At 44.3% G+C, this 25,502-nt stretch overlaps 1 protein-coding gene across 5 annotated transcripts in view; it reads left to right on the top strand.

The window, feature by feature from the left end:
- Positions 1 to 247: 247 nt before the first annotated feature.
- LOC144933762 (KAT8 regulatory NSL complex subunit 1-like) overlaps positions 248 to 25,502 on the top strand; it is a 49,593-nt gene continuing 24,338 nt past the window's right edge. For 2 of the 5 annotated variants that reach the window (XM_078858873.1, XM_078858835.1), the window contains exons 1-2: positions 20,368 to 20,984; positions 22,659 to 24,074. In XM_078858873.1, coding sequence (XP_078714999.1) covers positions 22,708 to 24,074 — 1,367 coding nt within the window. In that variant the 5' untranslated portion in view covers positions 20,368 to 20,984; positions 22,659 to 22,707. Of the gene's footprint in view, positions 698 to 3,354; positions 3,432 to 20,367; positions 20,985 to 21,486; positions 21,786 to 22,658; positions 24,075 to 25,502 lie in introns of those variants that run through there. The other 3 variants (XM_078858845.1, XM_078858855.1, XM_078858864.1) reach the window with 3 other exon arrangements.

Here is a 25,502-nt window from a genome sequence, read left to right as displayed (position 1 = left end):
ACACGGTTATTTGAAGGGAGAATTCGAACCTTGGCTCACGGTCAGAGCAAATGACATGGCCATTATGACCCCTCTCTGCCACCCAACCACGGCTCCATTCCAACCGTACGCGATGACGTCACCACGCACGGACTCCGCGTTGCGTAATGACGTGATCCAGCCGTAGCCGCGAACGAACTTCGTGCGTAACGCGAGCGTGATGACGTCGCCTCTGCACTGGCTCGTGGGGGGGGGGTTAAAGGTCGAAGTTCCTGGGTTCCGTATCGGCACGGGTTTGATAGAAATTAGCCGCAAGAGGTTGCCGAACGTTCCGAAATCGAAGCGTCTAAGTGCTGTGGCGTCGCTCGCTCACTCGCTCGCTACAAACGACGAGGACAAAAGTCAAGAGGCCACGGAGAAAGCGGTCTAGAGCACGACAACGGTGACGGGATATCGTGCGTGGTGTTTGTGTGTGTGTACTTGGTCCAGTGAGTGAGTGAGTGCTGGTGAGACCGGCCTGCACATAGCGAGAACGAGTTGGAGAACAAACAATGAACAAGAGTTGATAAACAATAATCAAACAACAAGGCAACGGTAAAACAACGACTGATACGTGCTATCTGGGCCCCCGGACAAGGCGCTCGTCTGCGTGTGTGGGAGTCGGGGATGATTGATGCGGAGCTGCCGGCCTTGCTGTTGAAGCCCTTTGGTGGAGCAGGTGAGGGCCGCTGGTGACATTGATGCTCCCCCACCACCCACAAATACCCACTGGTGATTGTCTAACAGTCCAATCGATGTCGAATATTCGCCGTCCTGAGAATTAACCCAGTGCCGTTATTGCATATCGATGTTCACAAACACGTGAATTTTGTTTGTATTCCACTTACGCGATCTAACCCCAACAAAAAACAGATTTTGGGAGGATTCGAATCTTGGCTCACGGTCAGAGCAAATGACATGACCATTATGACACCTCTCTGCCACCCAAACACGGCCACTTTTGCCCCATTCCAACTTACGTAAAGGATTTGTGTACTGTATGCTGAACCTCTTTTGCACCGTACGTAGCCACTGCTTATCGGATTATTTTTGTTTAGATCTGGCATACGTTTGCTTATTTATTTTTGTCCAGTGACCTATTTGTGCACGGTGAAATTGACGCATCCGACCTTTTCCGATATACACCTTTAAAAATAACCTCATTCCCTTTGGTTCTTTCGGTAAAGTCACGTAGGTAGAAATAAAATGAAACAAATCACGATGTTTCGATTGCAACACAAGCGAACTTCATCAGGTGGGACAACCACAGCAATAAAATACCGAAAGAACCAAAAAGTATGGATTCCTGCAATCACGAAAGCTTCAAATCAAGATTAATAACCTCATTCCCCAGCGAGTGATATGCGACGTGATACAGTATTTCCATAATTTGATGTTGCGTGCTGTAATTCATTTTTCCAAATGGGACCTCCGTCTCAAAGGAATCTCACCTGGTCACAAATTACATGGAATTATTCCATTTGTTTATGCACGAAAGCCTCACTCGCGGAACTTTTTCAGAGTACTGCATTGAGCGATTGTATTGTAATGAGCGAGTTTCTCCATTTGGGAGGAACACGGATACACTGGAGAAAACCCGCACGCAAGGGGATAATAGCCAAAGGTTTGCACAGGGGTTTCAGATCAACCAACCTTTGCATTATTCAACAAAACACTTTATATTTAAACTGGGACATAATGGTCTACTCAACAAACTATGTAATTAAAATGCAATACAGTGTATAGTTTTAACATTTGCATTGTTTTTTTTCTCTCAAGTTATTTTACATTCTAATCTTCCCAGGGCTCGCTTGTAATATAGCAACTTTCGCCACTGGGGTCTTATCTGGTTACATATAAAACTGACTTCCTTGCAAAAAATACGGCCTCTGGTATATTCGTTGTCACATTATTTCAATGAAAAGTGTATTCTAAACAAGTGCTTAATCAGGATGTTGTACAGCAAGTACACCATACTATTAAAGTCAGATTGTAGTCTTGCCTATGGTATTATGTTCAGGAGCTAATTGCCAATGTCCAAATCTTGACTTAAAGCTTTCGTGACTGCAGGAATTCATTTTCTTGGGTCTTTCGGTAAAGTCACGTAGATAGGTTCAAACAAAACACATTCCTGCGGAGGGAGCTGGTAGGAACGTTGGTTTGCTCGGTCAATGGCCAGGGTCAACGGCGGCGTGGTGTATTCCGCAAATATGCCCGACTGTGAGGGTGGGCACAAGCCGGCGTGAGTAGGTTAAACGTTGAGTTTCATAAGGGCACCACGGGGTGACCAGCCCCTCGACACCCAGCCCCACCCCTCCCATCCCCCACCCACCCACCCTCCCCACCCAGCCCCTCCCCACCCAGCCCCTCCCCACCCAGCCCCTCCCCACCCAGCCTCTCCCCACCCTCCCTCCCCACCCAGCCCCTCCCCACCCTCCCCTCTCCACCCAGCCCTACCCCTCCCATTTTGGATGCACGACAGACGGGCGGACACAATAATCCCCTGTGGGCTGGTGGAACCAGGTGGTTCCTACCAGTAAAACTACGACGTTTCAATCGCAACACAAGCAATCGTCATCAGGAGAAAAAAGATGTCCAGTTACGCTAGTCAAGTGAGATTGAGATAGTGTGTAAATGGTATATGATATTCATAGTTTTGCTGTTTTTGCACAAGGTGAAGTTTTTTTTTATTGCCAAAGTTAATCGTGAAGCAGAGCATGCTGATGATATGCCTGTTGTTGATATGTAAACAAATACAGATTAGAAATGTATTTTCAGTAAAATACCAATGTTGATGAGATGCCTAACCTCACTTGGACACAGCAGCTGATAGGCTCGATCAAAGGGGTCTGCAACCTGCGGCTCCGGAGGACTGCTTCGTGCCGTTATTTATCAAGGACCACCGTGATTTGAAGCTTTCGTGACTGCAGGAATCCATACTCTTGGTTCTTTCGGTAAAGTCACGTAGGTATAAAATAAAATAAATCACGACGTAGGATTCTGAAATGTGATGATAGACGCTTGTGTTGCGCCCGAAACGTCGTAATTTATTAAATTTTATACATACGTGACTTTACCGAAAGAACCAAGAGTAAGGACCACCGTCTCATGTTCACCACATGCATTGCGGTTCTTGAAGTATTGAGGTTTTTAACGAATTGAGGTTTTTAACTAATTCTAAGAATATGGCTCTTGCTATATTGGTTGCCGACCCCTGGGCTACATGAAGTCTTGATGAAATCAACTTAGACTTTTAGCTTAAAATTAAGAATCTGGATGTGCGTAAATTATTGCATTTTTAAATATGTATATTTTTTTATTCCTTCCACATTTCAGAATCCTACGTCATTAGCATGGATGTCATCAGAGTGAAGACCTGGGATTCCTTTCTCAACATCTACCCATTCGCATTGGTATATTCTGCTTCACATAAGCAGTACTCTCACTTTTTATACACGTGATTGATTTAAATTAATGTACAATTAGCGTTGCGTTTAGACTAGGGCTGAACGATTAATCGATTTAAAATCGAAATCGAAATTTGAAACAATGCGATTAGAAAATCGCAAAGGCTTAGATTTTTTGCGATTTGAAAAGTCCCCTATTACTTTCTTATTGGAATTGTTTTACTTTTGATTATTATAACTTAATTTATTTAACTTAACAATTGTTCTATGTTTGATTGTTCTATTTCAAATTTTTTTTTTATAAATAAATGTTGGAAGCAATTCATATATTTTAAGTTCTCATCCTTGCATTATAATATATAGAGCAGTTCATATTATGATAGTATCATGTGGTAATGCTCCATCACATGTTTTAAATCTATTACACAGTGAATATTGAACTGAAGCTTGACTTAAATGTTTTAATCGCAATCGAAATATCTGTCAGAAAAATCGCAATTAGATATTTTCCCCAAATCGTTCAGCCCTAGTTTAGACCAATCATTTGTGCTGAAAGAGCAAGTGCTATTCATGTGCTTTGGGAAATGTACCATGGATGGCTGGCTATGGAAACTGTGGCTCCTGTTACGGTAAGCGATTTATTTACATGTATCTTCATGACTACATTGTATTCCCTTTATGCAAATACAGCAGTTAAATGTACATTGGTCGTGACCATGAGATGCACTTTTGACAATTCGCATGTCCCTTTGTTATATTGATACTAACAACATTTTTAAAGCAGTACAGTTATATTTAAAAAATCATAAATGAAAAAAACGGTACAGTGAATTTCAGATATTTACATGCAGTGCAGTATCACATGTAATCTGTAGATGGCCTTACAACATCAGGCAGAGTGAGTGGTGAGTTTTGCAACACCATACAGTGGTGGCTAGCGAGTATGACACTTGAGGAAACCTGATGCAATGGCTTGCAACCTCTAAAGCATAGCTTGTCGATTGCAGAGCGTGTGGTGTTTACATGTGTACCAAAAAAGACCCCATTAATAAATAATGTAATATGCAAATTTAGAGCGATTACAATTTCTACTGGTACTTCCACACAGGCATTACCCAGGAAGGAGTTCTGAGCATTTGGTAAATATTTTACAGCGTTTACCCACGTCTGCATAGTTTATATCATGTAGGTATTTAGCTTTTTAAAACATTTTAAACGATGGCTTAATGACAAGGCGAGTGAAATGTATGCATCTTGTTAACGTTGAACATTGCACCCCTGTGGAGTGTTTTGGCATGACACATGTGAGGATTGTGTTTACCCCGACTGTATGTGTAATGTGTGTTTTTCCCATGAAGGTCAGTAGAGTTGGGTTACGAGGCAGCCTTCAGCATTTGCAGTAGTCAAAGGCTTACTGCATATCATTTCTTTTGAATGATGGATTTTCTGCACAGCTAACTGTATTCATGTGAATAAGTACACCTCCGATTAGCATGGTTGGCTACGTACAGTGCGAAAGAAGTTCAGCATACGGTACATTGTGGATAAAACATTTTTTTTTTAAACTATTTAGCTAGGTGTTAGTTATAGTGAATGGTACAATTATACAAGAGAAAGTAATGACATTTTATTTCAACTGTCGCATTTTACTGTGTGTTTTTACGATCTCGTAGAAGTTCAAACAAGGAAGAAGTTTAAAAACAATGTGGAAAATGGTGAAATACCACAATGGTATGCTGTTTATATACATAGTACAGTGTGGTCTGTAAAGAGAGCAGCTCCACAGTGGGATCTAAAGTACTGTATAAACACGTTTCCTGTTTGATAACATGTATTCAACATTGGCCTGCCGGTTACAGCTCAGACAATGCTTTTTGTTATCAATGTTTTCATCATGTCTTCCATATGCTCATTCCTTTCTCTTGGGAGTTTTTTTTGGTCTTGAACCTAAACAAATAGTGAAATGTTCACCTTCACTTTGCAATGTTTCCATGGTGACACGTCTCCTCCCCCAGATACAGGGTTTTGAAATCCACAGACTTCGTGTTAACTGACCTACGCAGCACAGCATTCTATGAATACCACATATGAATCATATTCAGTCCTCGTGAGAATCCATTCACAGTATTCTGGTGTCGCTTAGTGGACCCATATTTTCAGGTTATATAAAACATTTCCAGGATGCCCTTCAAAGCCAAACAAGTTAACTGGATCTCTAAAAGATGGACTATTTAAATTTAATAGTAAGGTATGATTAGGACTGCCAAATAAAGCGCAGCAGCATACTTTCTATGCACAGAATTTAGCAAAATATTGAACCGGTAGTTCTTTTTCTTCAAAAAGAAAAAAAAAATTGGGGGGGGGGGGGGTCACAAAGAGACTCAAATTACAATATACCCTGATGCATAAACTCGTCGTGCAAGGTCGTGGCTTAAATGCTTAACAGGCAAGCGATGCACAAGTTTTAAAGTGAAACCGGATCCCCCCCCCCCATCTTTATCATGAGCGGCAGATGTTGGTACAGACCTGTGTGCGGCAGTGCTGGTCACATGATGCCTGCAGTGTTTACCTCTGAGCTCATCAATAATACTGCAGTGATCATGAAAGGGTGGGGGGAGAGCACAAGATTTTAGGTTCAGATAATCCAGATGAGTGGTACAATTGCTCGGCCATTCAGTGCATGGTATAAGTAACGAAGAGCGTTGTCTTGATGCACATCTCGTGGTCACGTTGCTTTCAGGCACGTGCTTTTTTATTTACGTATTTCATTGCCGGTTTGAGCACTGTACATCTTTTTTTGTTTCGTGGTAGTCATGGTAGAGAGCATTAGCTTGTTTTTTTTGTATCAGTAAGCAACGAACCAAAAATATAACAAGAATACAGTATTTTCTTCACGATGCTTAATTGCACTTAAATAATTGTTGTCATTGTCGTAATGTTGACCACGTCTCTTGAAACGATTGGATTGGAAAAATTCACAATCACCTAAAACATGCCAATTAGCTACTAATATAGGCATCAAATGAGTGTACTGCACTTATTTATACGGTAATACGAGTTAATTCAACACTGTGGTAAAAGTTAAGGAGTCGATTATTTTAAAATATTGTACTTCAAAAAGTTTTGGAAAACCTTTTCTACTCGTTCACGAGTGCTGTATTGTACTAACTTGCAAACCAACATCACCTTGATTTACCACATTAATGGAGGGGACCGTAAAGCCATTTAATACATTTTTGCAATTAATGAAACAAATGCTGCTGAGTATATCAGGGTTCAAGCAGGAGGTGGGGTTGTGAGGTTTGGTGTGATGGGGTGGGGGGAGGCTTATATTGACCATAGACGCCTGTGAGGGATGTTCGAAGGTTTTCAGGAAAGGTTGCATATACACAGACCTCATTGAGAAGGCAGGGGTGGGTGCTGGGGAATGGGTCGCAGAGAGCATCACAAAAATGTGATGGTTGCTCCACACCCGAAAATAAATAAGTTGGCTACTGTACCACGTGTTTTGTGGTTGATTGCTCGTGCAGTTAACCCGATCTGAGGTTTAAGATACTTTACATTTAGTGTCATCACCAATCGGTCATGCTCAGTCCGCTGCAGAATGAAGGCCTCCCCCAAGCTGTTGCCACCTCTTATGATCCTGTAATGTGACAAATCCACCTAGCCCCTGGCCACAAAAATGATGTCATTGCAGTTTAACACGTAGGCTTTCGCGACCAATATTATACATAATAAAAGTTTTTTTGGCTTAGATCGCCTAAATATAAATGTGTCGTTAACTTACCACCACACGACACAGCCAATGAATAAGGTTTCTTACGTAAACAAAACATGCCAATTAGTTACTACAGCACACCAGTGTGTTGGAGAGTAAACCCACAACATTTACAACGAGCCTTTTGCCCGTCCAAGAATGGGTATATTGCAGTAAATCTGAAATTGGCCAGCGAAAAGCAGACCGCGATGTGATATTAACTGCATTAATGCGTGTGCAATTTGTAATGGCGCGATGACACAGACCTATTTCATTTTAAGGTGATAATCCCTTGCTCATCATGACGTCCTTTTTACTTTGATGTCTCAACAGCGTTACGGAGATCGCGTGATGACGTGAGGGTTCTGCCTTTGTCGTGATGGTTGTGAGTTGATGCCGAGGAGGGGGGAGGAGGCGCCTCGGCCCCCCATGTGGAGTGACGTCACCCGCTAATTATTATTAATGAGGGGGGCTGGCCGACGTGGAGTGACGTCACGAGCGTTGCACACAGACATTATTGGCTCAGAGTAGATAATAATGGGGGGGTGTCCATTTGGAGGACATCACCTGCTCATGATTATTAATGAGGGGGGCTGTCAATGTGGAGTGACGTCACTTGCGCATGATTATTAGTGTAGCTGCTTCACAAGTTGAAGAGCTCGCGAGAGGTAGGGGCAAAGGGCAAACAACCGTGGAGAGGAGGGTGTTTTTGGAGATGCTGGAGACGCCTATTTGAGTACGACGTCACAATTGGTTGTATTCACCAGCAAATTCACCAGCAAATGGATGCTCTCTCTGATGCGCTCGAATCCTTGGCTGCCATTCGGTTTTTATTCTTGAAAATCATCCGTTATCCATTCCTACCAAAGGTCACTTCCATTTATGTATTTCTCGTTTGAATGATGGCATGAACTTGTGTTTGTTCTCTCCTCCATGTTTTTCGCTTTCTGTCTCTGGCACACTTTTTATTTAATTGGCTTTCTGAACCATATGCCATAGAAGGTAGTACACATTAATTAAACACAGTCTTCGTTAGGTACATTGGTATGTTGCTTTTCATCATCAAATTCAAGTTTTCAAAAGGACTCCAACCTGCTCTCATTTTTATATTTTTGATGTTGGGCTGCCTTTAATACCTGCCCCAGGTACACATACTCGACTGCTTTTGAAGTTGTGCCCATCCAACAGATGTCTATCTCCATTTGTCGAGCAAACTTCTTGTACATGATCATTGTTTTGCTCATATTTATCCTCATCCAAACTTTTTAAAATACAATTATTGTAACATTTCCTGCTGTTCATTCTCATTAGACATTACACTAACTATATCATCACCAGGTTTCAGTTAGTTAATGTTTTCTCTGTGAATATTTGTCTTTCTTCAGTACAAATTTCTTAAAATATATATTTAACGTCGCTGTGAAAAACTGGTGCAAACGTGTCACCTGGTCTGCTTCGCATTTCAATATTTAGTATTTTGATTATTTGATGTAATCTTAGTCTGGCTGAAGTTTTTTTAAAAATACAGTTGATTTATTAGTTTAATACGAAGGCTTTCGAGACCAATATTCATAGTAAAGGTTTTTTGGTTAGATCGCGTAAGTATAAATTTGTCCATAATATAGGACATATATATAAATTTATATATAAATGTATAAATACATTTGTCGTAACCCTCCACCACCCGACACAGCCAGGAAGGTTTGTCATCCCCCCCCTCCTCCACCCCTGGATCTCGGCACCTGATGGGTTCAGTGATTGCATAATCTTTCTCTATTTAAGACCGGAAGCAGGTGGATTGCTTCACTATTCTGGCAAATCGCCCGATGTTGTTGGATGTAATTACCAGCGAAATGTCGTATTCAAATTGTAAATGTTGTGGATTTACTCTCCAACACACCGGTGGGCTGAAGTAGTTACTAATTGTCGTTTTGTGTTTACGTGACAAACCTTACTGGCTGTGTCGGGTGGTGGAGGGTTACGACACATTTATACTAACGTGATCTAACCCAAAAACCTTTATAATGAATATCGCTCTCGAAAGCCTTCATATTAAACTAATGAATCAACTGTATAAAAAAAAACAGAAGTGGCGACTTGATAACTGGGAAGAGATTGCACTTAATGTACACATTAAAGTGCAGCCCATTTATGATTTAGGGCACTGTGTTCGTGCAGGATACCCTTCAATATAGCGGGGGTTACGTTCTTGGAAAGTGCCAGGAAAGCCAAAACCGCGATATTCATAACTTAAGTCTTGCCTAAATAATGGGGTTGGGAACATGGCAACCAAAAATAGAAACATCACTCTTGAAATACGTACTGTACAGGACTGTATGCCAAATAAACCCAAATTTTTTTTAAACCTATACAAAAAATATTAATAGACAATAAATAGTAGTATAAATACTGAACAAATACCGTACTTACCGATGATGACAATCCAAAGCGGTGGTGTAGTGCTTAGTGCTCTGCGCTACGAACTCAGCGAGCCGAGTTTGATTCCCATTCACACTCAACACCAGTGACGATTATCTGAATCGGTCCTGGGCCTCCCTTAGGTCGACTCAGCCTCAAATGAGTACCTGGTGCGATGTGTAAACATTGCCACTGGGGAGACAAAGGCGGCCGGGCGTGATGTTGGCCACCCACCGCCTCGTGTGCCATGCCTGGCGTCATAGCTTCTCGCTAACAGCATTTGGCCCAACAGTCTGTTATGGCTATACGTGAGATTTTTGTATTTTTGTTTGTCCGCGACATTCTTACACGTCAAAGGTGTGACTGACTGCCTCGTGTCCCACGCCCGCCCCGAATTACAGTATCAGTCTCAATACCATCACTCCAGAACCTTCTAGAGTAATACTTCCTTGTATACCCGCTAAAGGCCAAAACTAACCCCTGCGACAACTAAATTGGTATACAGAGAGGCCAAAACCGCGAACAATAAACCCGCGAAAGCCAAGGGTTTAAATACTCCAGTTCGCTTGTTTGCCCAGGAGCTAAAACTCATAAGATCATAGGCACTAGCTCATTATGCTGACTTGGTGCAACAGACTCTAAAGCAGGAGTCGGCAACCAAAATAACAAAAAGAGCCATTTTTGTTCGAATTTGGTTAAAAAAAACTATTTCAAGAGCCGCAATGCATGTCAATGTGAGATGGTGGTCCTTAATAAATAACGTCACGAAGCAGTTCTTAAAGAGCCGCATGCGGCTCCTGAGCCGCAGTTTGCCGACCCTTGTCTTAAAATGTACTTCTAATCTGACTCGGCTTATCTACAGCTGTGTTCACGTTTAACGATCAATGTGATGTCATTCATGTTCATATCCATTGTGTTGCAAAAATAGAGTAGTTAAGTTTGTGATTACACTGCGGTCATAATTGAATTGCTTTGCAATCATTATTTTATTCCAATTTCTTACGATTCATTTAGGTATGACGCTACTGTCACATACTTATAGGGCAATACAACTTGCTGTTTGCTGTACCACACCAACTTTCTTAACGGTTTTTTTTAAATGTAAAGATTCGATGATCTCACTGGTCATGGATGACTGCACAAAAAGCTATCGCATTGAATTTGGTTGTGGACTTTATTTGCCTATATTCTATCTCTGACAATTGTAATTATTGGTTTTCCTGTCATGCGACGGGTGGGAAAGTTCCGCCCCCTATTTTGTGCGGACCAGAGGTCACTTGGACGACTCTCAGAAGTAGTTGTGTGATGTCTGCTTTTGTGGGATGCTGCGCGAGGTATCCAAATTAATGCCCACGTCTCATAACGTTACACAGATAGCACAATTGGGATGCTATAGGGGAAGAGGAAAAAATAGAAAAACAAAAAATCTTGCACAAATTAGCAGCACATCCTTACTGAACACACTCACGCGGAGGTCTTGTATCACTGTTAACGCACATTTAGTAAACTTAACGGTCTGATAATTTACAGCATAAATTGATTTTGCGGTAGAAACTACATTTTGAGGAATCCTACCAGTGAGGGGTAATTGTTATATACAGCTTGGTTGCCAAGTGCAGTCTGTAAGAGCCATAAGACAGAAAGTGAATGTATTATTTCTGTATATACATTTGATGTACATCTGTCATACCTCCGCGCGCCAACCTCTACGTGGCGGCGGCTCTGCAATCTTACATTAACATGCTAATCTTTCACATTAACATAGCCACCTCAGCTCGCTCGCAATGGAGGCCGCTCTCCGATCTCACATTAACATGCTAATTTTCACCTGGCAGCCCTTTAATTGGTGGAAACCCACCACCAGCGCCGTCTTTGCCCATCACTTACATTAACATTCGCTGCCCCGCCCATGCTGCTGACACTTGGGCTATGCCCATTTTAAACCTTTATAAACAGTTTATTTTTTTTATCTACGTGACTTTACCGAAAGAACCCAAGATTATCTGTCATACATTTGTTGAAGATTGGGCATACTTGACTTGGAAAATTCCAACTCATCATCTTGGTTCTTTCGGTAAAGTCACGTAGAAGGTAAATAATAAAATAATAAAAATAAAACATAATAAAATACAATTCTCACGACGTTGCGGCCACAACGCAAGCAGCCGTCCTCAGGACGTCCCTTCTACGTAACTTTACTGAAAGAACCAAGAAGATGAATCCCTGCAGTCACGAAAGCTTTAAATCGAAATATTCCAACTGTTTAGAATCCACCTTGGTTAGGCCCTCCGTTGGTTGAGCCCATGACGTCACTTCCGATCTGGCAGTATAAAAGGGAAACCAGGAGAAGAACCAGATGGAGTGTGTGGACAGTGGCTCTGACCGTGTGATTACGTGATAAAGTAAAAGGCGAGATATAACTATGGAAATCGTTCGTTTTGTGCAACTAAGAAATAAAGGAACAGTTTTTTTTTTATTTAAGACACGTCAAACACGCATCAGACTTATTGCTCAACCAGGTTAAGGTGTAGCTTGTTTTTTTGTACAAGAAAGCTGTGCCTACACAGTCTACAGTATCACTGTAATGAACATTCTTATACAGCTAAATATAGCACTCGGATATGCAATAGGAAATATCCACGCTGTGGAGATGTGTATATTGTGCAAGGTAATTGTTGTGCCTGTCTAAAGTGCAGTGTATGGTGGGGTACAGTACGTTGACTAGTTGGGAATGTTTTATGGTTTATTTTTTAAACTCAATTTAATATTTAAACCGTTTTAGGGAAGTAACGTTTTAATAGTATTTAAACTCAAAAGCTATACGTTCGGTAGCATAACAGTGACACACTCCCAAAAAAAGTTGTAAAACTGTGGACTGGAATTTGTATTGTTTCAAAAGACGTCACTTTGCCATCTTGATGCTTTTTGTAAACAATGGCGAGTGATAACTGAACCGGTCCCGGCTCCTCTTCACTGACATGCGCCGGCCAGCGTGGTGGAAAATGCCCCGGATTATAATTGAAGTTTATGTAAAGCTCATCAGCTCATTGCAGAGCCTGATGACGATTGCTTGCGTTGCGATCGAACGTGATATTTTTATTTCTATCTACGTGACTTTACCGAAAGACCCAAAGAATATGAGCTTTAATTGCTTTGCATTTTTTTAAGCTTTAAAACTAAGTTGGAAAATGCATTAGCTCTGTCTGCCTGTCATTCAGACTGTCTGTCTGGAGTTGGGGGTCACGATAATTCTTAAAGATAATCCATTGTAAATATAACTTTAGTATAAAGTTTTGTGGCTATTAGGGACTGGGACAATTGATTAAAAGGTTACCCAAAACTTAGCGAAAAGAAAAACCCGTGCATAATTTATAATAATTTTTTGGCCAAGGTGATGACATCACAAGTCATGTGCGCCTCCCGATGAAGTCATGATGTGGCACGTCATCTCGCGACATCATCTCATGCGGCTCAGAAAATAATGTTAAAGCTTTCAACCATGATCAATTCACTGCTGGAGAAAGGCCCCTCAACAAGCCATTGGCATCAACCGTGGTCCCACAACGTAAAAATCTACAGAGCACCTGTACGCGACTTGCATTTTTTTCTCATTGCTCCATCAAAGCGGCAGCCGTCCTCTTGGGTGTGTTCCTTCCCGTTGACCGCCACTGTCATTAATTTCGACCAAAGGCCATCGTACCCTTTTCTATTGAGGTGTCATGCCCAAGCCCGTGTTTATTGACAGTTTAAACTATATGTTTAACCTCCATTCGTTCTCTAATCAATGTGAACATCATTCATAAAATATTTTTTTGATCAAATCGCATGAATATAAATGTTGTTAAACCTGCCAACACCCGACACAGCCAATTAGCAAGGTTTGTCACGTAAACAAAAAAACATGCCAATTCGTTACTAGTTCAACAGAGTGGTGTGTTGGAGAGTAAACCCACAACATTTACAATTCGAGTATGACGTTTCGCCGGTAATTACAACCAGCCTGTACATGTGACAACCCTTACTAATTGGCTGTCGGGTGGTGGCGGGTTTAACGACATTTATGTTTACTCGATCTAACCCACAAAACTTCTTATGGATAATATTGCTCGCGAAAGACTACGTGGTAAACTGAACACTCTTGGTGTCTCTCAGTGTATTTCCAGGCGTGTACCTCTCCATGCTAATTTGCACATTTTTCAGTTTTTGTTAAATTTGTATCATTAATGTCCATTATTCTTATCCATCTGTCACAGCAGATTGTACGCATTGATACATATTTTAAAGTAATTTCAAGAATAAACGCATGTTTGAAAGGTTTACGAACCATGCATATGCTTGATATCCCTGCCTTATAAATTATAATTTGGCTCCCATAATCCATTATGCATTTGGAATCCAACAGGGCACTCCCATACTCTACATTTCCAGTGCTTTTCGTATATTTAAACTTTGTATATCGGATAACGTATAACAGTACTATGAAGATGTGTTGCCAGCCTTCGTAACTTACCATTTCCTGCTATAAACGCTTCATAACTTACTATTCATATTGTTAACGAAGGCATTATATTGAAAATCGCGTTGTCTTTTATATTGTAGAATATTAAAACTTCATTATTTTTTACAAATTAAAGAAACATGGCGTACTGTACTGTCAAATATATTCACACTCACCCGTGCAGTTATAAGGTTGCATTGCCCACCATACACCAAAGCTCCACGCGCGCTGATTGTCCGATACGAATGTAAACAAACATTGCATGAGCCATCAGGATGTGCAAAGCTGAACAAAACGTATCTTATAATTGTATTCTTATTTATATGGATAATTTTATTCATTTGTTTAAGTTATTGCTATTTCACTAAAATTTTTGTATTAAAATAATGGTAATAAATCCAAAGTTCGTGAGACTGAAACTCCGTATATCGAATATTCGCATATCAAGGTATTCATGTACAATATACCTTTAATATTTTCATGATAATTGTTTTATTTGGAGTGAGATTTTACTTTTTTGTTTTATCCAAATGGCTGTATTCAACCAATACTCAGTGTTTTAGAATTTCATTATGACACGCCGCTTATTAAATTGTGGGGCTACGTTGTCAGCAGGGGGCAGATGGCAGTGCAGCTACAGTACACTCAATCTAGATTTGAAGTTTTCGTGACTGCAGGGATCCATACTCTTTCGTTCTTTCGGTAAAGTCACGTAGGTATAAAATAAATTAAAGCTTAAGTTGCCCCCGAAAGAACCAAAGAGTACAGTACAGTCGTTGTTATGTTACTCCAGGATAGAGTACTCCACCGTCTATAGTTTATACTGTCAGTTTTGAAGCCGGAATGACCAGCGTGGTGAAATATGGTAAAATTACCCCTGAAACAGAATGGCTTTGCGAGGTTCTCATCCAGCAGTAGATTGACAAAAGCGCTGCACATCTACAGTACGTGTGTTTGTTTGCATTGCCGGGAAGTTTTTTTCCTACATGGAGCAGTATCATGGTGATTTACATTTCTTGCACAGCACACAAGTCACCATAGTATTTACCTAGCATTTTAAATGTAACTTAACCAGAAGATAGTATTTGCTTAAATTAATCAAATGTTTACATTTGTCAGTTGTGAACTTGGTTTCCATAAACAAATACTACCCTCTGGATTTTGTTGTTGCTAAAATTTTCAAAAAAACTGCATGTGCTAATTTCTTATACTGTACTCTAATAGGCATTTTTTAAAGCATTCGCATTCAAATGGCAAGAGTCTTTTTCATTTTATATCGATACGAGACAGCGCAGATTTATTTTCATGAATCCCAATTTCGGCAAGTTGTTGACTACTGGACATGTAAAATCTCATCCTAAGCAATCGATCCACGTATGATCATGATTTAGGATTGTTATTCTATTCAAGAATGCATTATTTTTGTCTGCTCTTTACTATCTCATTTGTATTCTTTCTTAAGCCAACAACTTTGTTTCCGGATTTAGCTGAAATGTATAATTTGCATTTAACATGCGTATATAATAAATACCGTAATTGATTCTCACACGCACAATTACATGAGTGTATCGTGAGTGTAAGAAATCAAATTCAGTTCATGCATTGTTACTTTGAGGGTGATTAGGTGTATGGCAAGTAGTCTTTAACTAGATATTTAAGAAAACACAATTTGCAACTTCTATGTTTTTCGTTGTTAAACTAGGGCGTGAAAGCTATACAACTCTATCCATGTTGTCAATATCTCCCATTACGGTATAGCTTTCCGTAATTCGGTGCATGTTTTCAGCTTTTACCTGCAGGGGTACTGTATGTCTAGGTCAATGTGCACTGCTGGGCAGGGTGTGACCACGTGCTTTTGTTACAGTTTGTTCCAAAGGTCACAACATGGTGAAGTCATTGGAGCACAGTTTTTCGACAAAAAACTTTTTTTTAAACTGTTTGCTAAAAAAACTGCTACAATGGACGAAGTAATCACACTTTGGTAAAGATGGAATATATTTAAACATTCGGCATTGAGGGCAGCAAGGCTGCCTCGGATTCGCGTATGGGCCGCACATATAATGTTTTGTTGAATCCCTTGCCAAGAGTGTGACTCGTAAAATAACTTGAGGTGTGAAAGTTTTTTAGAGTCAGCCAGCTCACTGAAATGCAGAAATGTATATCTGGTATACCTGACTGTGTTGAATACATGCAGCTTTGAAAGCAGTTTGGCTATGTGGAATGTTTCTTATCTGAATAAATATTTATCAATGCTGCCATTGTCAGTCAACGTAATTAAGTATTGGCTAAATAACAACTCGTGGTGTAAGAAGCACTTTTGTTAAATAAAAACGTAATTGTCATCTTTGTACCATCGAGATGTCCAATTGTAGCCCATCAGCAAGCACAGTGATACGTCAGAAAGCATTGTGGAGGACCAGCATTAAAATCGTACTTTTACAATGTAAATTATGTGAATTACATTCCATAGCATGTGTTTTTACGTAACCATGTTTGTGTATACATAGTTGGTTTCATACCATCAGCAATTAATATGGAAGGTTAGTAAGTTGACGGATTAATTTCCACATCCTTTCAGTGGCTTACACAGCCTCACGCGTGCATATACCGTATTTTAAACTATCTTCTTTCGTATGGCTGATGTAGATGCAGATCAACAACTACAATGTCACGTTCAGGTTTGTCAAGCCAGATAACTGCATCAGGTCCAGTGGAGTACTTTGTGATGTTTCCTTCGTTTTTGTAGATCGGGCATTGCTTCGTTATATGTTGTATTGTCTGTTTAAGCTATAACACTGTACATCAACGTATAGAGTTGTAGGTTTCATTCGTTTGCCTGTGAACTACAAACGATGATCTGTTATAGTTGTTTACAGGAGGTAGGGATGGGCTCAAGGCATCTCCTCATTCATCCTTGGTCTCGCTTTCATTGTCATGTGTGTTCGCTTTCGAGTTAAATTACAGAGCTTTTGTTTAGCCTTCACACCTACACATTCTAAAGCTCACCTCACAACCCTGCATCCAGCTGTTCCTTTTAATCATTTCCTTGTCAAAGTCATGCGATGGCTAGTCTTGACCCTTTATTTCATATAAAATTCCCATTGAGTATTCGGAGTGTTTTCATCCAGTTTAGTTAAATGCTAAACGTTTATTATTGCGATTATTAAGCTCGTTTGCCAAGGAAAGCCTCACTGAGTCTCACGACTCTTCAGCAGGGTTTTGGCTTTGCGGTAAGGGGTGATGCTTGCTATATATATTCGAATTGAGTAAGTTTTGGGTAATATAAAATGTGTTAAATTTGAACCATGACGCTGACACAATGGACAAGCAAAAATACGTCACAAACTTTAGGTCCACTGTAAAACAAACGGTGCATATTTTTACGTGTCATGCAGTTGCGTTCCTGAAGAACACCGCGTTATAGAAAAATCGTGTTCTAATCAATAATATAGGGTAAAGCGCAGTCCGCGATGACACGCGAGATGCGTACGCATGCTGAGCAAAAAAATGAGGCATGTGGTTGGTTGTGTCGAGAAGCATCCAGCAGCATCCCACCTTGTGTGATGCAATGCCGAGGCAGCCGCACGACCGCGTATTCCTCCTCGTGCGACGTAGTTCTGTTCAATCAATCGATGTTATTGCCAATTCTCAACCGCGTTATAAAAAAACGCATTCCCTAATATATTTATCGTGGTATATCCAATTCGCATTATGAAAACACGTGTTATCGAAGAAGAGACACACTGGGATCTTTGTAGACAGCGTTGTAATACGGTGGGGTTTTTTTTTGAAGATTTGCTGGTTTATCCAGGATGTTTCTGTTGCGCGTCGTCACTTTAAGATGTTCTCTGTTCATATTTTGTTTGTTGCGGTTGCACCCGACTCAAGAGCCGCATGGCTCACAGGGCTAAACCTAATAAATGAAACTTGAAACATCCGTAGTATTGATCAGGGTGGCTGCTGGATTCAAACCATGAAACTCACCCATGTCACCTGGCCACATTTAAAGAATAGTTTAGAAAGAACTGGCACAAGTGATCGATATTCACAGCTAGTTAACGATGAATGGTTGCATGTTTTCACGCGTTGTTTACCCGGTATATGGAGTCCACTTTTCGATTGAGATTACCCGGGAGCCACAATCGCATGACATTTTTAACTATTCTGTACTCAAGTCCACATGTGCATATCATACTTTCCGAGGAGGGGTCTTATCAAACTTCCTTGTAGTAGATGCGTATTGTTTACAATAGTAATTGTTGATATTCGGTGGCAATAAAGGACGAGGAATTGTTTATACATATTGAAGTTGTTGACAGCGACCAATGTTGTGCGTGGTGATGGACGGGGGGGGGCCTTGGGCTGGCTCAACACGTGGTTGACTCAAGAATCCCAAGGCTTGATGTCCGTGAACTGGCTGCCCCATGCCGGTTGTTTTGGCAGCGTTGTGTATTGTTCCATGGTAAATTTGAATGTTTTAGAATTGTTTCGTTGAATTAGTGGACAGTGAAAGCAACGTTCCTAATTACGATTTTTTTTAAAGGCCCGTCATGCAGACTGAGTGGGTGGCGATGTTTTGTTTCTAATTCACATTGAGATAAATAATTTTGCCATGACACGGACAACCCACCCTTTCGCGGAATAATGACTATGCATTGTCAAGATTACATTTAACACATTACTGGCCTGTGGAAGTCGGGAGCAGAGGGATATACATTTCTTTAAACCCAAAATTTACCCTTGTTTTTGTGTACGCTGTATAGTAATTAAAGCACGTGTTTAAAGTGTATAGCGCGTAACGGACTGTCCCACAAGCATGGCTGCAAATGTTTAACTAAAAAAATTCCACGGTGAATCATTTGTTCCGAATAAGAGTGTTGAGGGGTACACAGCGGGCGGATTGTTTCTGGGCTGTAGTTGAGATGTTTCAGTTGCACGGGTTGTGGTTAAATGTGAGCGGGTGTTTACGGGGATACGCAGCTGACGTGCCAGCAGGATGTGTCACGACATTCCCAATATTCATTACACATGGACAGTGGGTCACGTATGGGATGGGAATTTCCAGTTCGCACGCTCCATCCTTCCTCGACAGAATCCTAAAACTGGGTACATTTTATCTGTGAATTGAGTACCAAGGGGTAGTGGATTAAAATGATCTTGATGGTGTTTGGGGTGAGGGATGAAGCCACGTGCGTGTCGTTACTACTACTTGGAGGGGAATCTCTCCGGACCTCGGGAAGGGCCCCCACCAGGGTTGCCAAATCCGCTCGCGAGGCCTCGAGTTGCCAAATGCCCGCCGCGTCACGGTTCTTGTGGCTCACACGAGGGCGCCTGTTTGCGCCGTAGAGTTGTGGCAAAAAAAAGAGAGTGGGCGGAAAACGCGCGAAAGAGGACGCATGGCCGCGCCAAACGTGCGGGGTGGGGACGGCACCGGTGGCGCAATCGGCGACGTCCTGGCCCCTTTGTGGAGAGGGGGGGGGCCTCTAAAACCGTAGCTTGCACAAGCAAGTCTCCGCCCTCGTGGGCCCCCTTCCGAAGCGCCTCGTGCGATTGGCTCGAGTGTCGCAGCTGGGCGTTATCGGCGATGTCTGCCGTCGTTTGGGGCGGTCGCGAAGACGGCCGCGACGTTTCACGGCTGCGGTCGATTAAAAGTGGCCACGCCCCTAACCGGGGTGGGAAGGAGGATTGGTGGTGGGGGGGGCTGACTTGGCTTCAGCCAATGGGTGCGCTTATTGCGGGTACAGCGTGGGAAATGTGACAGCGAGGCTTTGGGTGGGGGGGGTTGTGTTGGATCGTGTGAGGGGGCGGGGTGCGAGGGTGGAGGAGGGTGGGGGGTTGGGGAGGGGCGGGGGCGTTGGGGGATGAGGGGCGGGGACGTTGGGGGATGAGGGGCGGGGGGGATTGGGGGATGAGGGGCGGGGGCGTTGGGGGATGAGGGGCTTGGCGGGGGGGGGGCGTTGGGGGCGGGGGGGACGTTGGGGGCGGGGGGGGGGCGTTGGGGGATGAGGGGCGGGGGGGTTGGGGATGAGGGGCGGGGGCGTTGGGGGATGAGGGGCTTGGCGGGGGGGCGTTGGGGGCGGGGGGGGCGTTGGGGGCGGGGGGGGGCGTTGGGGGCGGGGGGGGGCGTTGGGGGATGAGGGGCGGGGGGGTTGGGGATGAGGGGCGGGGGCGTTGGGGGATGAGGGGCTTGGCGGCGGGGGGGGGCGTTGGGGGATGAGGGGCGGGGGGGTTTGGGGGATGAGGGGCGGGGGATGGCGGTAAAGGCGCCGCCATTTTGCGGGGAGAGCGCGCGCGCTCCGCGTCGCCGCGCGGGAAAGTTGCGCAGGAGCCGCCATCTTCGGCGGCGGTTGTGGAGGTCTCCGTTGTCAGCGGCTCGCGCGTGTCAATTGTGTTAGTTGACGATAAACGTGTAACGTCTGTGGTAGTAATAGCGATACCGAGGGGCGGGAGTAAAAACGGCATCGGCGATCGTAGCGCAAAGGCGCCGTTTGTCACGATTGTTGTTAAGGACGGTGAGGGATTTATTCCGGGTTTCTTTGCGGCAGGGAATAAACAATGCAGTTGTGTGTAGAGGAACAATAAACCATCACGTACTATTCACGGGGACATATGTGAAAGTTTAACCACCGCGGTAGCCTGGCGCCCGGGGCGGTGTCCCCCGGACAAAGCACTTTCGATATATTCGTTATTTAATTATTTTTCGTCTCTCTTTTTTTCGTGTGTGGACAAAACGAAAAGGAGGCAAACGTCAATTGACGTGGGGGTGGGGTAGACAACCACCCGACATACGCACTAACGTCGTTAATAGTTTCACAAGGGGGGGGGGGGACTGCGATCGTGGTGGCAGAGGAAGAGGAGGACGGCGTGTTGTTGTGCACGTCTCGCGGTAAGACGACTTCGTGTCGCGGTGTGGCCGTTGGGTTCGCGCGCGCGAGGGGGGGACGAGGGGGGGGGTCGTGAGCGCGCGCGTGTTGACGGGCGGGGGGTGGGGGGGGCAGCGGGGGGTGGGGGGGGCGAGTGAGGAGGGGGGGTTGTGGCGAGTCAGGAGGGGGGGGAAGTCAGGAGGTGGGGAGCAGCGGGGGGGGGCAGTCGGGAGGTGGGGGGGGGGCAGCGGGGGGTGGGGGGGGCGAGTGAGGAGGGGGGGTTGTGGCGAGTCAGGAGGGGGGGAAGTCAGGAGGTGGGGGGGGGCAGCGGGGGGTGGGGGGGGCGAGTGAGGAGGGGGGGTTGTGGCGAGTCAGGAGGGGGGGAAGTCAGGAGGTGGGGGGGGGCAGCGGGGGGTGGGGGGGGCGAGTGAGGAGGGGGGGTTGTGGCGAGTCAGGAGGGGGGGAAGTCAGGAGGTGGGGGGGGGCAGCGGGGGTTGGGGTGGGCAGCGGGGGATGGGTGTTCCGTGCAGCAGTAGATTCTGGGAGGCGGTGGTGGTGGCCGCTGTTGCTGCAGCAGTAGAAAGATCGCGCGCCAATCCGTAGTCACGTGCGTCTGTGTGTGATCGCAATCGATAAGGAAGAGGTGGAGAACGCGGGGCTCGCTGCCGCTGCTGCTACGGGGTACACGTGCGTAGGGTGGTGAGCACGGCCAGGCCCTTGGTACGTGGTGACAGCAGCAGCAGTGTACATTGTGCGTGTCAAAGGAGCGGCGGTGTCGCAGTGGGGTTCGCGCACTGCGCTATGAACCCGGCAACCTCCTTAAGGTGTTTGTTTGTTTTCTCGGCACGTGTTAGTCAAACCTGCAGTTTGGATATATCCCCTAGGTCTCCTGGACCGTATACGACGAGTCGTGTGTGTGTGTATGGTTGTGGTGTGTAACAAAAAGGCACTGCGGAGGTGAAGGCGGCCGGGCGTGGTGTTATCCGTACCCCAACCCCTTGTTCGCCGTTGTGCTCGTACGATGACTTGCCCCCGAAATGTGTATGCCCTCCCCCCATCGATCTTTGTATACTGCTGTTACTGCTGTGACATGTCGCAAACGCCGTAGTATATAGTACAGCATTGTAGTGTTTCTCCTGGTGCTGGGGGCAGGGGGGGGCAAGGCTACTTATGCGCTTAAAGTTGACGAGCGAGAGAAGCCCTCTGCGTGATGGTGAAGGGTGGGTGGGGAGGTCTGGGCCGTGGCGAGCCTTCCCAGGGCGGCGATTGTTCTCTTATAATTGTAATTGTGCGGCGATTATAGTGCAGTTTTGACGTGTCCAAAGGGACGTGTATCGTCGATGTAATTTTCTACGTCGTGCTAGAAAGGTGCGACCCACACTGCTGTTGCGAGGGCGGGTGTGACTTGCTTGTGTGACCAGACGGAAAAAAATGGGTCGATTGTTTGCCCTCGCCCATGCCTTCTTTGTTGGGTTTCCCGCGGGTTCTCCGCGACGTTGATGCTCAATTATTGCCAATCTCGGCGATTCAAATATGCCAGTGTTAATACGTCGACGTTCGAATTAATGTTAAACGCCCCCCCCCCCGTATTTGGTGAAATCGCTAAAACGGGGGGCTCTCGTAGACGTCTGTAGCGCAGCTGTGAGAACCCGCCTGGCTGTCCGTGTCGCCGTGGCCCCTTTGTGTGTGTGTGGCAGGCGGATGCGCGATCGCCCCCGCCCCTGAGGCCTCCATGCTGCCCGTCGCATGGATGCCATGGCTCCCGCACTCACAGAAGCCGCCACGACCGAGGTTCGCCGCCTCAAGCTCGCCCCGTCAGTGCCCGACCCGGCCCTCGAGGCCCCTGCCACTGCCGCTGCCGCCTCGGACCGCCGCCTTAACAGCTACAGCAGCAACATACCCGCCGTGCGCAAGAGGCTGGGCTGCCTCTGCAAGAAGCCCGTGCGACTAGACGGAGGCATAACGCACATTGTTCAGGCGCCCGGCAGTGGAGAGTTCACAGACACGGAGCCAGGGGAGCTGTTGCCCTTGTACCAGGTGTCGGCGAATTCCAAACATTTAATTGTGAAGGGCAGGGTGTTTGGCAAACTCGGACAGGCGTCTTTACATCTGGGCCAAAAGATAATGAAAACTTTCGAACAGAATTCGGTGGGCAAGCAGAAGAATGGCGTTGCAAAACAACAGCAGACCATAAGGAAGGCCAACAGTGATCTTAGTACCAGACCCCTGAATGGGAAGAAAACAGGAAATGGGGATCAGTCAGCATTGAAAAATGTATGCAACTCAGGCTGTTTGGACCCCATATCCAGCACAGCTCTGGACGTTCATGAACTGCAGAAACTATCTTCAACTCATAACAATATCATTACCAGTAAACTTCCCATCTTGCGTGACTCAGATGTGCCCGTGCTAAATGGGAAAACTAGGTTTGAGCAGAAAAAATATAACAATGGCGCAATTTACAATGTGGCAGATTCAAGAGCGGCCTTGCTTGCAGAAAATTCCAGTACCTCCAGTGAACACTTTGCCTGCCGACCAGACCCATTGGCGTTTGTGAACGTGTCTGGAGCTGATGCCAAAATAGACCCACCTAACCCGAACCCAGGCGAGTGCCCGATGGCTTCCAGAGTGCTGAGCTCCGTGCACAAACTGGCCGTGCTTGAGCAGCGGGCACGCAGGCTGTCGAAACATCTGCGACTGATTCAGGCTGAGCAGACCGAGAGTCATGTCAGGCAGCAACTTGGAGGTTTGGTGGAAAGCCTCGCAACGAGGCGTTCACAAGATAGCTTCAATCGTGGGCAAAGTCAGGCGTGTTTGCAGAATGGAGTTTCAGTGTCATCGGCTGCTTGCAAAAGATTGGATGTCACAAGCAGCCCCCTTTGTCTAAGAAGTCAAAGATTGCACTCGAGTCCCTTGGAGAGGGGAAGGAATTTGGTGTTTGAGCAGCTTCCCAGGGAAGAACTGGAGCGGGTTTCTCAAAGCTTAGATGCCAATCTGCGCCACGTTGAGAGGGCCTTGGACTCGGATGCCACAGAGAGCAGCTCTGGTGGAGAGACGGACGTCGAGGAGGAGAGGATGCCTCGCCTTCATGTCAGACGCCGCCGCACGTCAATGTGAGTCCACTCGTGGTCAGGTCTTGTTGGATTTTTTGGGAACGATCATGTAACCTTTCACCGACGATTACTTGGTGGTGCCAATCCGATTGATCAACCTTGTGTGCTACAGATGCTTATAGCTATTTTCTTACTTTAAGGTAGTGGTGGGCTCTGCATCTTTGAACCACTATGACTTGGAAAATCACAAAAAAAATGTTATGGGACATGTATGCACATGTAATTCCAGTTGTGTTTCTCTTGCACTCTCGTTGGGGTTTTTACTTGTGCAGGCCCATCCTTTGTTACTCAGCATGGGTACGGTGTTAGTAGATGTGTGGGTCTGGGGGGGGGTTGCTGTCTTTATGAACAGTCTCACCTCCTTGACGCTGATGTCAGCATTACGTTGATTTTGCAGCTGTGGGTGCACCACTGCATTTGCCATTACTGTCTAACTGAATGTGTTGCTTTTGTAAGCATATTCATCAGTTCCATTTGTGCCCTTTTGTCACATGGTCCACGACTCTGTACGTGCGAGTTCAGAAATCAAGTCTTTGAGAAAAATGTACAGCTCCTTTCATTTACATAATGCTTATATTTCACATTTGCATGTTACATAAACGTTTGTGTTACATATGTGCCTAGTTAAGTGACAGTGCAGATATTTGAGTCTTTAAGTCACCTTGCAGCTGAGAAGGCCTTATTACAACATGAGTACCTCTTAACTCCAGTCTTTGGAATGCATTTGCCTGGACCGTTGCACACGTTATACATTTATCTGGTTAACAGCCACAAACATATCAATGTCACAGTTGCTTAGTCTTTGCAGTTTTTCGCAGCGGCCTTTTCAGCTGTGTTCAAATGCTGTTCAATTTACATGACATTGTGGCATCATGTATAGGTCGTGAATGAGTTCATGAAGATTAAAAAACATGGTAAAACAAGAGGGTGTTTCATCATTTCGTAACATTGAATTTGGTTTGGTTTGCCAAATTCAATGTTACATATTGTATAAAGTAATTTGTTTTTTATTTTATATAACCCATAAAGCTGATTGTGGAAAAATTGCAGTCTTTATAAAAATGGAACTATAAATTAGATGAAACGAAATTGAATCCAGCTCAACAAATCCATAGTTATGAGTATTTACCGTTTTTTAATGCTGATTACCTTAATTCGTTCAACTAACCTGCTTTTGGGGCCATTTTTATTGAAATTCAGCCACGATTATGTTTTTGTCCTGAAGTGGCATACTTCTACAATAAGTCAACAAGAGATGGTATTTGTTGTCGACAGATTTTAAGAAAGTTTGTTTTCAACAAATTAAGGATATTGAAATATAAAGTTGTAAATTTGTATGTGTATATTATAATGGGTACACAATAATTATTTAAGTATACACATAACTGTTTTGTACTTAAGATCACAATAGGTTGGGTAAAATCATTC

This window comes from Lampetra fluviatilis, chromosome 1 (genome assembly GCF_964198595.1).
Source record: "Lampetra fluviatilis chromosome 1, kcLamFluv1.1, whole genome shotgun sequence".
NCBI lineage: Eukaryota > Metazoa > Chordata > Hyperoartia > Petromyzontiformes > Petromyzontidae > Lampetra > Lampetra fluviatilis.
The sequence above is the reverse complement of the archived record's forward strand: the minus strand, read 5'-3'. Positions and strand labels throughout refer to the sequence as shown.